Source organism: Corythoichthys intestinalis, chromosome 17, assembly GCF_030265065.1.
Source record: "Corythoichthys intestinalis isolate RoL2023-P3 chromosome 17, ASM3026506v1, whole genome shotgun sequence".
Taxonomy (NCBI): Eukaryota; Metazoa; Chordata; class Actinopteri; order Syngnathiformes; family Syngnathidae; genus Corythoichthys; species Corythoichthys intestinalis.
In genome coordinates this window covers 16,071,514-16,087,540 of record NC_080411.1, presented here as the reverse complement: position 1 = coordinate 16,087,540, position 16,027 = coordinate 16,071,514, and the positions used below count along the sequence as shown (strand labels likewise).

General features: G+C 45.4%; 1 protein-coding gene across 11 annotated transcripts in view; it reads right to left on the bottom strand.

The window, feature by feature from the left end:
- Positions 1-16,027, bottom strand: part of LOC130905857 (disabled homolog 2-interacting protein-like) — a 198,875-nt gene that overhangs the window by 48,858 nt on the left and 133,990 nt on the right. For 10 of the 11 annotated variants that reach the window (XM_057819595.1, XM_057819597.1, XM_057819596.1 and 7 more), the window contains one exon: positions 1,448-1,601. In XM_057819595.1, the coding sequence (XP_057675578.1) occupies positions 1,448-1,601 (154 nt within the window). Of the gene's footprint in view, positions 1-1,447; positions 1,602-5,763; positions 7,221-16,027 lie in introns of those variants that run through there. The other variant, XM_057819605.1, reaches the window with a different exon arrangement.

Here is a 16,027-nt window from a genome sequence, read left to right as displayed (position 1 = left end):
CATCCATGTCAAAGGAAAGCTCCCGCGCCGATAACGTCAGCACTCGCACATGTCATATTGGGCGTGCCCAGCGGTGCTACTAAACATTTAAAACAGCAAATATGGCGGAACGTCGGCTTTAATTTACTGTTTTTATGGTATTTTTTATTTAAATATGTTGAATGTTTCCATTTTTGTGCGTTTTAGAGCAAAAGAAAAATGCCATTGCTTGTAGTAGGCGGGTATGTTGTCTTCCGGGCTGCCGAGGTTGTTGGTGTCAAAGTTTATCATTGGTTGTCACCTTGTAAAACTGCACTGACCCCGAGGGCCTGGCATGAATACTACATCGTCTTCACGTGAAATTGCAACATTGTTCGAAAGGAGATGGAACCATATAAATGCACATTTGAAATTTGTCGTATTCTCGGAGCATCACCATGTAAACTGCCCCTTTACTATATTCCAGCTCTGCACATTATCTTACTTTTCTGTTTGACCCTTCGCTCGCCCAACCACGCGCCATTGACACCCACAAGCCGGGGCTCCCTATAGGCCTGGGTGTTGGAAAACAAGGTTATATTCTAACATTTAAACTAGGGCTGTCAAAATTATCGCGTTAACGGGCGGTAATTAATTTTTTAAATTAATCATGTTACAATATTTGACGCAATTAACGCACAAATGCCCCGCTCAAACAGATTAAAATGACAGCACAGTGAAATGTGTACTTGTGTTTTTCTGAGTTTTGGCGCCCTCTGCTGGCGCTTGGGTGCGACTGATTTAATAGGCTTAATAGCACCCATGAGCATTGTGTAAGTAATTATTGACATCAACAATGGCGGGCTACTAGTTTATTTTTGGATTGAAAATTTTACAAATTTTATTAAAACGAAAACATGAAGAGGGGTTTTAATATAAAATTTTATCTTAACATTTATCTTTTAAGAACTACAAGTCTTTCTATCCGTTGATCGCTTTAATGTTAATAATGGTAATGCCATCTTGTTGATTTATTGTTATAATAAAGAAATACAGTACTTATGTACCGTATGTTGAATGGATATATCCATCTTGTGTCTTATCTTTCCATTCCAACAATAATTTACAGAAAAATGTGGCATATTTTATAGATGGTTTGAATTGCGATTAATTGTGATTAATTACGATTAATTAATTTTTAAGCTGTAATTAACTCGATTAAAAATTTTAATCGATTGACACCCCTAATTTAAACACAACATCATAGCTCCGCGCATCATCTTAACTTTCTGTTTGACCCTCCCCTCAGCCAACCACGCCCCTTTTACACCCAAAAACCTATGCGCCCGGGTGCTGCCGCGCCCCTGACACCCCCCTAAAACTCCGCCCCAGATGTACAGTATGAATGAACTACAAGATGCCTATCTGGCAGAACAACCCCGCCGACCGTACATTTGACACCTTTGCCGTAATCCATCATCTCCCTCACCTCAAAGCAGTAGTCCTGACCGAGGATGCTACTGTGCACGGGTTTGATGATAACCTCGTCCTCCATGCTTATGTCCAGGGCTTCCACAGCGCTGCTGGGGCTGAGCAGTGACTCATGGGAGCGAGACTCCTTCAGCCTGGGCATCAGATGAGATCTAAGAAGAAGCAAACGAGGAATAGGAATGACTCAGAAGGAGGACGACAATCAACGGGAGGGCGAGCATATGCGCCGCAGCATTCACACGCCAGCGTGTGGGTGGAAAGCGTGAGGACGCCTCGAGCAAGTCCTTCCGCGACATCTTGGTCATTATCATCTACTAATGGATGCTTGCTGTAGCAAGACCATTACGTGAGTAAGCAGGATGCCTAAGAAGCCACATTGATTAGCATTAATGCTAGACAAATGAAACATCAACAAAATTAGGAAGCCCATCAGTATATTGGGAATCACCCCTTCCCGACTACCCAGTCATTATATAAAGACTTTTTAAACAGAGGACAATAAATCAGCCACTTATTCCCTCATTCCCAACTCCCTACAGTATGTGTTTGAATGAGTTTTGCGTCATAATGCATGAAATTGTCACAAACAGAGAAAAAAAAAGTCTTCTATTGGCACTATCCATCATGGGATATATTGCTTGTCTTGATTGTGGGATACAATTAAGAAAGGGTAAAAAATCAGAGCCGGGTAGTAACATGTTACATTTACTCCATTATATTTACTTGAGTAACTTTTTGAGAAAAATGTAGTAATATTCGCGGATAGGCGCGGATTTCAATCTCGCTCTCAGTTTTTATTTGGAACCGATAGAAAAATAGACAACCAGAGCAATGATCGTTTTCATTTCATGGTAGGAAATATGTTTTTTTTGTTCACTAGATGGCACTCATGTTTTCAATTCAATTCAATCCAATTCCTTTATTGTCATTGCAAGCAGAGCAAACAACAAAATTGGAAAGCTACTCCGTGGGACCATAAAACACAAGACTATAAAATAACACACTCACTATTTGAGTATTCTTTTCACCGAATACTTTTGTACTTGAATAAAATTTTTGAATGACGACTTGAATTTGAGTAATATTATTTTGAAGTAATGCTACTCTTACTTATCAAATTTTTGGCCACTCTACCCACCTCTGGTAAAAAGCTATAATCATCAAACATTCCAACAGCACTTTTCTAATCATGATTGGTTTTAGAATCTTGAACAGAATATCATATACAGTATGTCAAAATAAATGGTTCAAATATATTTCATACTAGTATGAAGATTATATAGATATAAAGTCAAGTTTCATTCAGTCATAAAAAAGTGGTGCTAACAAATACACCCTCCTCTAGACTCCAGTATTTTATCAATGATGGAATAATATTAGCCTACTTCAATTCTCTGCGCTTACTGCTCAATAGAAACACACTTATGTGTAAGTCAAGCAGTGTAATAGAGCCTAAGTGTGTCTGGGCAACAACCTGCCCACTTATGCATTCTGGGGAAAAAAAAAAAAAAAAAAAAACATTCACGTGATTGTCGGACCGTCAAAGCACTCAGACGCGGCAGTGAGCGCTTGACTAATGCATCTCACGTTGCAAATAACAAAGCCCTGGAAAGAAGAAGAAGAAGTACATCCTGCGCAGCGGCATTAATTCTATGCAATTGAAAACACAAGACGGCACGTTTCGGTCCACGTGAAGCCGAGCTATACCGCAGAGCTTTGTATTGTTGCGTGGAAGGCAAAATGCACGACCATGATAATACATAGCAAACAAAACGTCTCATAAGAGTCTTTCTGAGGCTTCTCAATGCAACCCTTTGTGTGTGAAACCAATGCAGCGATAACACGCTAAATACGCCACTAGAACTACATGAAAAACACTCCTGAGATCATACCGAACGGAGAAAATGACTGATTCAGCTGATATGAAAACAAGAGCTAACACTTAGCCAATTAACGATATTGACTTATCTACCTAGAGTGCTTATGCAAAGTTAGTGGACTCCCCAAGAAAACCACCGTTGATTTGGAGTCAAATCAGTGTGTCATGTCCGCTAACTGAGTCAGCTATTCCGATTATCAAAGGGCAATAATTCGAAACTGAGCACACTTAAGATAATACACATTCTCAACTAAAGATGTCCCGGACCCGATCGATCGGGATGCCGATCAATTGGGTCCGATCACGTCATTTTCAAAATATCGGAATCGGCAAAAAAATATCGGACATGCCTTTTTTTAATATATATATATTTTTTAATTAAATCGTTTTCTAATTGTATTTAACGTTATAGACATAATATGTTACACTCATCCAGAGTCTTTAGTTTAGGCTTAAAGCAGGGTTATCAAACATCCCGATAACGGCAGTAATTAATTTTTTTAAAAAATGGATCACGTTGTAATATTTAACGCAATTAATGCATGTGCTGCACAACCCACTCACGCATTGTCACGCATTGTCACGCACTTGACGAAGTGCAGTGAGTGACTAATAGGTGTCTCCATCGATTTGGCTCGAGACAGTAAACGCTGGGAAAGTATTTCGTGAAAGTCCGCTAACTAAATTCAGCTAACTAAATCATATGATTCTGTCTCTCTGGTGAGACACTTCAAACTTAGTTTGGTTAATAGAATCATATGACTCAGCAGCGTTTGTAGTAGCAGGCTAACTGGCATCAGAGATTTTGTCTACCAATTAGCGGACAGGCCTGGGAACAACACCGATTCTAAAGAGTCGCAAGAAAGTGAAGTCCAAAGATTTGCCTTGCTAATTTCACAATGGATGCCTGGATACTGACAAAGTATGCCAGAACTGAGGCCAATTTCACGTGCTCAGTTGTCAGAAAACTCAACAAGCAACGCATGAACAGAGTGCTAAAAGTCAAAAATGGGGCACTTGTCTGTTGCGTGGGAAGAAATTTGGTGCCCTCCTTTCTTTTTGCCTGTCCTTTTTGTGTTTTCCTCCATCTTTGTCCAGTGCCACAGGGCTTATTGAATATTCAGGTCAAGAAGTGAGAAGCAGCATTTCCGCTCCTCTTTCCAATCGCTTTGCCTGTGCAACGAACCATCCTTCGGCTACCCTCAAGCACTAATGCCGCCGTTATGCAAGCACTTTCTGGTAACGAGTTGCAAGTGAAGTTTGTGTAACAATAAAAAAATGTTTTTTTTTTCAGTAGAAGAAATATGTAATCATAAATCTATGACAAAAAAGTTGCAATCTAATGAGAAATGCTAACCAGAAGTCAACTAAGCTGCTTTCATTGCAAATGTAACTAGGCCAACCACTCCTACGTTGAATCAGTAACCCGACCTTTGACCCCTGACCTCAGTGCACACTTAAGTGTAGAGTGATTAGTGTGATCTTTGACCTCTTAATGCAATCACTATTCTGCTTTCCACCATAGAAGAGGTGGATAAAACACCCACATGCTGTATTTTCTGACAACAAATTGACGTAAAGCCCTAAAATCAACAAGCTATTGTTTTTTTTTTCCCCTGGGATTTTTCATGAATCAAACAATAGAGGTCAAATCAAATGAGTCTGCTGTGTTTCTAATTAAAATCTGCCAACTTCAAATCAATGACAGAAAAACAAATAACCTGAATCCACTCCTGTTTTGAGTCAAATCATGCCAGTTAACATCTGAGAGTGAAGTGTTTCATTGTGAATCCGCTAAAACGAATCAGTCGACTTTGTAGTCCACTGTTACCGTTTCCATGTAAGTAACATTTTTTAAGACAAGACTACAGTATTTCCATGTGAGTCTGCAAACTTTGACTCCTCCAACTTAAGTCACTGAACTGAAACATGTGAGTCAAATTGTCTGGGTCAAGAGTTCTCATATGACTCTGCAAACTGGAGTGAGTGAACCTCATCATCTGAGTCCGATACTGTTTCCACGCAAGTCAATTCATGCAACTCTGCAGCATTTCCTTGAGTGCGCTAACTGCCATCAAATATTTAGCAGCAGCTGTCCAGAGGATTCCCAGGGTCTGGCTTAACGAGGACCTCGGACCCGTTTCTGGATTCAACATAACAATAAGAATTAACAACAAGTGGTATTCGGGAAGCAAGTAGTTCTTCTACTCAGTATAGCCTGAAGCGCTGAATATTTCTACGATCAAGTCCGTACATGCTGTGGTGTTTTTCCCTTCTGCCGTAGAGCCTGTTAGCTCTACTGCGCAAAACTCTATACATGAAACTCCACAAAAAAGACACCGATATGACCCTCCATCCCGAGTCGTCCGGAATTTCCACAACTCCCGGTAGATTCCCACACCCAGGATGAACTCTCGACACAAAGGCACACTTACACCCTGCTGCTGAACAAATGAAACATGGTGCGGCGGAGTATCTCCAGGATGGAAGCGCGACTCCCGCGTCGCTTTGGTGGCTTTCATTCCTCAAAACTAGTTGTCTGTTGCTTGGTATTTCTTCTTCCTCTTTTTGCCGACCTGCCTTGCAAAGAGTCCTGGGAAAAGCAATGGGAGAGAGAGCCTCTGTTCCTCTGAGTGTAAGTTCCCAAAAGATTGCGCGTTGCTAGCAACACAACCCTCCTCTCAACATTTAAAAAGACAGCGCTCCAAATGGTCGACGAGATTGACAGAAAAAACAAGCTGGAAAAAGTCCAAGGTTTTCACAGGTGAAAGAGGCAACTATGACTGATATTAACGTGACACATGACAGGGCATGCTTGTTTCTAAAATAAAAATCATTCTCTGACAATGACTTTCAACACATAAGTGTGGAAGATGAGCATTTCGGATGCCAGCGTTTACAGGCAATATGAAACGTGCTATCATGATACAAATCAACTAAACTAAAGACATGGTAATTATCAACATCATCAAATTTCAAAATGACAATTCTGTAAAAGAGCATTTTTCTAAATTAAAATTTTACACCCTGGGTTTCTGCTAACTAACACCTTTCACATTAGATTTGGGACAAAATATTATTCGACAATATATCACGATAAGAAACGTAACAATACGCATCGCATTTGAAAAAATCAGATCGCAATAGATGCACTGCCACTTGATTTGAGCAAATTAGCCCATAAACAATTTAGGCAAGATTGCTTCACTGACCCAGTAATTTTCACACAAGTAGCCTCTGATTTTATGGTGCTCCTGAGACAGGAGGGGCCAATTCCTCCTTATCATGAGCAGGAAAAAGATCAGGCATTCACCAACTTCACCGACAGAGGCAAGTAGTAGCAGGTGACTAAATCACACCTCATTCAAACTCACGGCTTCAAGACAAAACTAAGATGATCACATAACAAACTAAATATCATAACTAGCAATTAATGGAAGAACTGGATCACTAACTGAAGAAACAATTAGCACAGAACATGAACTTTGAAAGCTATTTATAGCCTCAGCGCCGCATTGCATGCTGGGAGGCAAGAGTTGCAATATTTTGGGGCAACAACAGTGTTGACAGCAGGTAGCATGGGAGCCGTGATAGCCAAATGACAGTTGTTGAAGCAATGACGCTTTGCAGCCAATTGGTTCTCTTTGGCGGTATCAGTGGTCTTGAAGCCCAAGAGCCAACAAAGTAGAGGCTTTTATGGCAACAAGTGCTATAAAGATCAGTTTTTATTCATTTTGGCAGATAACACACAACTCTACATTTCTGTGTCCCACATGATTATAGTCCTTTAGTCTCTCTGAATAAATGCATCCATCGAATCAATGAATAGATGTGCCAGAATTTTCTCCAGTTAAATGTGGAGAAGACAGAAGTGGTCATGTCTGGGCCAAAAAAGGAAAGGTCAAAGATTAGCAGGCACCTTAGCAAAATGTCACTTACAGCTACTGTTAGGTCCTCTTCCCCCTCCTTCTGAGACATGCCCACCTCCAGCAGGTGTGCATGTTTTTAGCTGATTGCAGGTCAGACGAGTGGAGCGGCCACAGCTGAGAGCAATGAACATCAGCCAGCTTTAAAAGCCCAGCAGACGCTCCACCTCGTCGCCCGATCAACTCGTCTGGTTTCGCCGTCAGTTGCTTCTCGCATTCCTTATATGATATCATTGATTCCCGGCTCACGACTACTTTGCTCTCGCCCCAGGTCCTGTCCTCTGCGCGCTCCTTGTCGGATTCTACGCCTGCCTCCTTCCGAGCTTCCACGCCTGCCTCCTTCCGAGCTTCCACGCCTGCCTCCTCCCAAGCTCCCACGTCAGCTCCCCTGCTCCGCTCCCAGCAATCTACACCCAAGACAGCCTTGTGACCTACAATAAACGATTGCTCATTTTTTACCACTGTGTGTCCACTCTGGGATCCCCTATTGCTCTCGCACCTTAACAGTTTGATCGGGCCATCATGGATCCCACGGACAACACAGCCAACTCGCCCACGTCACTCCTTGACCACCACCAAGCAATCGAATATCTATTCAGTAAGGTAACGGACATTTCTGAGTCACTTCAAGCCATCCAGGCACAACTCACGCCGCTGCCTCATGCACGCACAGCCCCGCCTCCCCTCCGCCACACCGCCGCTTCGCCGAGTCATGTTCCCGTAACTAACCTGGCGTCAACAGCTGCGGCGCGGGAACCCCACGTCCCGGCTCCGTCTCCTTACGATGGCAACCTTGGTACATGTCGTGCTTTTTTAGTCCAGTGCAGCCTCGTCTTCGAACAGCAGCCATCCATGTACCAAGGGGACCGAACAAAGATTGCTTATTTGATCGGATGCCTACGCGGAGCGGCTCTTGATTGGGCTTCCTCTATATGGGAGCAGGGGTCCGCGGTGTGTAGTTCATACGCCCACTTCACCGATGAAATGCGAAAGATCTTCGACCATCCTATTCGTGGTAAAGAGGCTGCCAAGCGGATGATGGCCATTCACCAGGGGTCACGGAGCGTCGCAGAATTCTCGGTGGAATTCCGCACGTTGGCCGCTGAGAGCCGTTTTAACGATGCGGCGCTACAGGAGATCTTCACCCGCGGCTTAACTGAGTCCCTCAAAGACGAATTGGCCACGCGGGATGAGCCTGGGTCTTTGGACGACCTTATTAAATTGGCGATCCAAATTGACAATCGCTTGCGGGAGCGAAGAAGACAACGCCGGGAACCGCCGAACCCCCCCGGCCTGCGCCTAGCTGCCCTTCCACGCCCGTCTTCGTTCCCTGTTCAGGCCACTGATGCGGCTCAGGCGACACTGCCCCCTGCTGACAAATCTGAACCAATGCAGTTGGGCCGCGCCAGGTTATCCCAGGAGGAACGCACTCGCAGGTACAGCGCTCAGTTGTGTATTTACTGTGGCCAAGGGGGGCATTTTATTCGCAGCTGCCCGGTGCGACCGGGAAACTGCTAGGCTCACCATTAGAGGAGGGACGACTGGTGAGCCACATGTCCCACAGTTCCTCACGCCGGCTCCAGCTCACCGCCACGCTGTCCTGGAGGGGCCAATCCCGCACGGTCACCGCCCTTGTAGATTGTGGTTCCGACGAAAACTTCATTGATCAAACCTTGGTGAGCCAGTTGGGGTTGCGTACACACCCGCTTCCTGCCCCTTTAAAGACTACTGCGCTGGACGGACAGCCCCTGTTCAGCGTGAGCAGACAGACCGAAGCCGTTGATGTCCTCTTATCTGGCAACCATCGAGAGGTGAGCTCCTTTTTTGTTTTCCGTAGTCCCCGCACACCTCTGGTTCTTGGTCTGTCTTGGCTAAGAACTCATAACCCCGCCATAGACTGGACCCACCCTAAGTTAACTGCATGGAGTAACTATTGTCACTCACACTGTCTTAAATCTGCCTTAGTGCCTACCTGTTCGGTCCAGGAACCGACGCAACCTGACCTCTCCGCAGTGCCAGAAGGGTACCATGACCTTGGACTGGTTTTTAGTAAGGACCATGCGGTGTCACTCCCTCCTCACCGTCCGTACGACTGTGCCATCTCTCTCCTTCCTGGTGCGACCCTCCCCAAGGGACGACTTTACAACATCTCTCTACCAGAAAGGGAGGCCATGAAGTCATACATCACGGAGTCCCTGGCCACAGGTATTATTCGCCCTTCCTCCTCCCCTGTCGGGGCAGGGTTCTTTTTTGTGAATAAAAAAGATGGCGGCCTCAGACCCACCATCGACTACCGGGGGCTGAATGAAATCACAATTAAAAACAAATACCCTCTTCCTCTTATTGATTCCACTTTCACCCCCCTGCACGGGGCTACCATCTTTACGAAGCTCGACCTACGTAACGCCTACCACCTCGTCCGCATTAAGGAAGGCGATGAATGGAAGACTGCCTTTAACACGCCCATGGGCCATTATGAATATCTTGTTATGCCATTCGGGCTCACTAACGCCCCTGCAGTCTTCCAAAACTTGGTGAATGACGTCCTGAGTGATATGATTAACAAGTTCGTCGTGGTGTATTTGGATGACATTCTGGTGTTCTCTGGCACCCCATCAGAACATGAGGACCATGTCCGTCAAGTACTCCAGAGACTGCTAGAGAACCGGCTGTACGTAAAAGCTGAGAAATGCGAGTTCAGTGTTCCCGAAACTGCCTTCCTTGGCTACATTGTGGGGCATGGGAAGCTACGAATGGACCCGGCAAAAGTGACTGCTGTTCTGGACTGGCCTCGCCCCTCTGACAGGAAGCAACTACAACGCTTTCTCGGTTTTGCAAACTTCTATAGGAGATTCATTCGCAATTACAGCCGGATTGCAGCTCCCCTCACGGCCCTCACTTCCACCGCCAAACCGTTCCTCTGGTCCGACGCTGCAGACGCCGCTTTTAGTGACCTCAAGAGTCGTTTCACCTCAGACCCCGTGCTGGTCCACCCCGACCCGTCACTCCAGTTCATTGTGGAGGTTGATGCCTCAGAGTCGGGGGTGGGCGCAGTGCTCTCCCAACGCCAGCCCGCCGATAGCAAAATCCACCCATGTGCCTTTTTCTCCCGCAGGCTCTCACCCGCTGAACGCAATTACAGTATTGGGGACAGGGAGCTCCTAGCTGTAAAACTGGCTCTGGAAGAATGGCGTCACCACCTGGAAGGCACACCAGAGCCATTCCTCGTACTCACTGACCATAAGAACCTGGAGTACCTCAAGGCGGCTAGGAGACTAAATCCACGACAGGCCAGGTGGGCTTTGTTTTTCTGCCGTTTTGACTTTGTGCTCTCTTACATCCCAGGCTCCAAAAACACAAAACCCGACGCCTTGTCACGCCAATTTCAAACCATTGAACCTAAGGAAGAACCCGCGCCGATTCTTCCTCAAACCCGCTTCCTGGCCTCCGTGGAATGGGAGATAGAGCGCAAAGTAAAGGATTCCCATGCTGAGCACCCAGATCCTCGAGCCGGTCCCCAGTCTAACCTGTTTGTGCCCCAGAGTCTCCGTTCCCAGGTCTTGGAGTGGGCTCACTCATCCCGGCTGTTCTGCCACCCCGGCATCCGTAGGACATTGGCTGTCCTACGCCAGCGGTTCTGGTGGCCATCTATGCCAGAAGATACTAGATCCTATGTCCTAGCCTGTACAGTATGTGCGCGCAGCAAAACGTCCACCAAGCCCAGCTCTGGACTCCTTCGCCCACTACCTGTCCCAAGCCGACCCTGGTCCCACATAGCCCTGGATTTCGTCACCGGTTTGCCCCCCTCCAAAGGTAATACTGTAATTCTCACTATTGTCGACAGATTCTCCAAAGCCGCTCATTTCATTCCCCTTCGCAAACTTCCCTCAGCCACGGAAACTACAACCCTGCTTACTAACCATGTCTTCCGTTTGCACGGCATCCCGTCAGATATAGTCTCCGACAGGGGGCCCCAGTTTACTTCTCAGGTCTGGAGGGCTTTCTGTGCGGCACTAGGCGTGGGAGTGAGCCTCTCCTCCGGTTACCACCCACAGACAAATGGCCAGTGTGAGCGTGCAAACCAGCAACTCGAGGCGGCCCTCCGGTGCACCACTCAAGCTCACCCCAACACTTGGAGTGACCAGTTGCCCTGGATTGAATACGCGCACAACGTCCTGCCGAATGCCTCATCGGGTATGTCACCTTTTATGTGTTCTTTGGGTTACCAACCCCCGTTGTTCCCCTCCCAGGAAAGTGAGATAGCCGTCCCGTCTGTCCAAGGCCACATCGACCGTTGCTCCAGAGTCTGGGAACAAGCGCGCGCCGCTCTCCTCCGCGCCTCTGAGAGGTCCCGTACCCAGTCCGATCGTCGCCGCTCGCCCGCACCGATTTACACTGTCGGCCAAAAGGTGTGGCTCTCTTCCAAGTCCTTGCCCTTGAAGACAGGGTCCGTGAAGCTCACCCCCCGGTTCGTTGGGCCCTTTGAGATCACGAAGGTGGTAAACCCCAACGCAGTGCGTCTCCGGCTCCCTGCACATTACCGGGTCCACCCCACGTTCCATGTCTCCCTCGTGAAACCGGTCTCCACTAGTCCCTTGGCCCCCCCTGTTCCGCCCCCTCCGCCGCCTCTGTCGGTCGACGGGGGTCCAGCCTTCCGGGTGGAGCGGCTTCTGGATGTCCGCCGCCGTGGCCGTGGGCTCCAGTACCTAGTTGACTGGGAGGGCTATGGCCCGGAGGAGCGGTCCTGGATCCCTGCCCGGTGGGTGCTGTCGCGGGCGCTCATCCGGGACTTCCACCGTGCCCATCCTGGGCGTCTCCATCGGGCGCCTGGTGTCGCCCGTAGGGGGGGGGGTCCTGTTAGGTCCTCTTCCCCCTCCTTCTGAGACATGCCCACCTCCAGCAGGTGTGCATGTTTTTAGCTGATTGCAGGTCAGACGAGTGGAGCGGCCACAGCTGAGAGCAATGAACATCAGCCAGCTTTAAAAGCCCAGCAGACGCTCCACCTCGTCGCCCGATCAACTCGTCTGGTTTCGCCGTCAGTTGCTTCTCGCATTCCTTATATGATATCATTGATTCCCGGCTCACGACTACTTTGCTCTCGCCCCAGGTCCTGTCCTCTGCGCGCTCCTTGTCGGATTCTACGCCTGCCTCCTTCCGAGCTTCCACGCCTGCCTCCTTCCGAGCTTCCACGCCTGCCTCCTCCCAAGCTCCCACGTCAGCTCCCCTGCTCCGCTCCCAGCAATCTACACCCAAGACAGCCTTGTGACCTACAATAAACGATTGCTCATTTTTTACCACTGTGTGTCCACTCTGGGATCCCCTATTGCTCTCGCACCTTAACAGCTACAAATCAAGTCAGAAACCTTGGCGTAATTATTGACTCAGACCTAAAATTTGATAGCCATCTAAAGTCCGTCACTAAATCTGCTTATTACCACCTAAAAAAATATAGCCAGAATTAAGGGGCTTCTGACTCAACAAGACATGGAAAAACTTATGCATGCATTCATTTTCAGTAGATTGGACTATTGCAACGGTATATTTACAGGTCTTGATAAAAAAGTCAGTCAGGAAGCTGCAGCTAGTACAGAATGCTGCAGCCAGATTCCTCACAAATATAAGGAAACTGGACCAAATTACACCGGTTTTGAAATCGTTACACTGGCTTCCAGTGAGTCAAAGGTTAGACTATAAAATGCTACTGCTCGTCTACAAAACTCTTAATGGCCTTGGACCAAAATACATGCTTGATTTGTTAGACTCCTATGAAACATCTAGACCCCTAAGGTCATCTGGAACCTGTCTCCTGTATGTTCCAAGAACAAGAACCAAGCAGGGTGAGGCAGCATTTAGTTATTATGCTCCTCACCTCTGGAACAAGTTACCTGAAGGTCTGAAGTATGCTCAAACTGTTAGCTCCTTTAAATCAGGGCTAAAAATGCTTTTGTTTAGCACTGCATATCCATAACTGTCTATGTACTTCAATCTATTTGCTTTCTATTCCTCTTGTGCTTATCTTCATTGCTGATTTCAATTATTATTATTAGTAGTAGTAGTAGTATTTATTTTTTTATCTTAAAATTATTATTTTTATTCTATTCGTGATTAAATGTGATTTTTATATAAATTTTTATTTTCCATTTCGATTGTGTTTGTTTTTACGTTCTATTGATTTTAATGTGATTTTTATGATCTTCATGTGACGTAAAGCACTTTGAATCGCCTTGTGTTGAATTGTGCTATATAAATAAATTTGCCTTGCCTTGCCTTATTAAGAAAAATGATAGATTTCCCAAAATGTTTGCCTTTAAACGGTTGGAAAGTATTTAACTAGCTCTAGATAACATTCTTTCACAGCCCGGATTCCACAAAGTGAAAAATGGAAAAATAAGTTTTAATTACATCGGATTTATTTATTTGACATTTTATATATTATGACATATTGTATCGTGAACTTGGTATATTAAAATATGCATCATATCGTAGGTTTAGGTGTATCGTCCCATCCATGGATGGAACTGAGGTAAGGTACTGGGGATGCGACCACATGCAGGCCTGGGCCTCTAAGGCTAGGTTCATACTACAGGTCTTAATGCACAAACCCGATTTTTTGTCATATCTGTTTTTTGGCGTGCCTGTTCAGACTGCCTTTGTCCATTGAGACCATTCAAGTATTACGCATGCGCACTAATTCGCAGTCCAACACGTGCTGAGCAAGAAGACCCGCATGCGCAGAAGCATCAAAACAAATGGCCACACATGCTGCCTGTCATCCGTTATTCCAGGGATATCATATTTTGCCTTTCAAAAAGAGGACACAAATAACAGACATAAATAATCCCCGTTTAGGCTTATATTCAAAGTTTATATGGATCGATAGCATGCACGCCCTGTCTGTGCATGTCACATACACATATGAGCAGTTTGCCCCGACTCTCGGCCATGTAAGCAATCTTGAAATATTACTAATATAGAGCAGAGAGAAAACCGATCATTCTCAGGCTTATCCTCAACCCATTTTTATTTTTTTATGACTGTTGTCAAGCCCTGCCCTTCCCCGAAAGCTGTGTTCAATGCAAGCTAGTGGCTAATAACGCACAGCTGCACTGCTACTGTAGCGTCTCTCTCGCTCTTTGATAACGTAATCGCTGCATGAATTCCGATTTGGGAGACTTGACAGTACAGACCGCCGCGACATTCTGGAAAAATGTGGTCCAGATCGGATTTTAACCACATACGAAAGTGACCCAGATCGGATTTGAAATGTTCCACTTGTCCTGTTCAGACTGTCAAGTTAATGCCTCACTCGAGTCGGAAAAAGCACGAAAAAATCGGATTCGTGCATTAAGACCCGTACTGTGAACCTCGCCCAAGGGGCCTGGTTTGCGGGCGTAAAGTGGCCGTCGTTGGACAAGAGGAGGGTGGGTCAAGCAGGAAGGTAAAATGATGCGCGGAGTTGTAATATAGTGTTTAAGTGTTAAAATATCTCTGCCAGCCGTTTGGCCGGTTGTCTAGAGGGGCCTTCGAATAATTGTCCACTACCAACTAGGGCTGCAGCTACCAATTATTTAGGTAATCGATTAATCTATTGATAAATTAGATCGAATAATCGAGTAAGAGGAGTCGTAAGAATACAATTTTAGGAGATGTAAAACGAAGAAAAAAAGTGTTTTTGCCTGAAATAACATTTTATGGCTTGCTAAGATTGCACTTCCAAAAGCGCATGAATTGCAAATACAGGATAAAGTTCCTGAGCGTTTCTTCAAATTATGCAGAATTGCTCTTTAATTTCACAAGAGCAATAAATGCATTTAAAATTAAAGTACCTGATTTTAGCCTTGACCGGTATAAAAAGAATTATTAAATGAGGATCTAGGTACAACAAAAGAACAATTGGCTAATTTGCATAGCAAAAGTCTGCTAGCTTAAATGCTATAAAACGCCAACTTTTTTTTAACAAAGCTCTTAACAAATTGTTCAAACACATATTCCCACAAAAAAACACTGATTATACTTCTAAACTATATAACAAATGAATAAACAAACATTTTAGCTCAAACAAAAACATACATTATGTTGGTCTTAACAGGGAGCAGCTGGATTTAGCCATGTTAGTCGAGTTGTGGCATACTCACTGTTGCCACTAGAGGGCAGTGTATCCACCCAAAACAATAAAAAAATGCAACACTTTCAAAACAAATCATTGAAATGTCACTCTAATAAAACAAATCCTCAAAGCAGCAAAAGCTAATTTTGAGCTTTTTTCTAATCAAATTATTCACGTTAATCAATTAATCATTTCTGCACTACTAGCACCCCCTCCCCCCAATCGACAGTCCACTCGGGGTCCTGTTTATACTCATTGCACCAGGGCCCTGTTCACATTTGTTCCTCCACTGTTTCCATCCCTAGTTATTATCTAGCCTGGTTCACATTAAAGATGGTAAATTTGTCGGTCAACTTTGGCCCGTTTTCCCATGTTTATGCTTTTCAAACAGAATGGCCCACTGGGCAAGTGTGGAAAATTCCTCTTGAATTGACAGTGTTAAAGGTTTTTTTTTTTTTTTTTTTTTTTAAAACGGTCCTAGAAAAGCTGTTAGCAGTGCGCCAGCGGCTCTCCCAAGGACATATATGGAGCGCGAGGCAGCCTGGCAGGAAGTGGGGCCCCTCCTTCCCTGGTTCCGCCAAAGCAGGAAACAGACGAAGAAAACATGTCCGGAGAAACAAGCACAGCAAATTACAGCTTTCTGGTGTAGTTGGTAAACAGACGTCG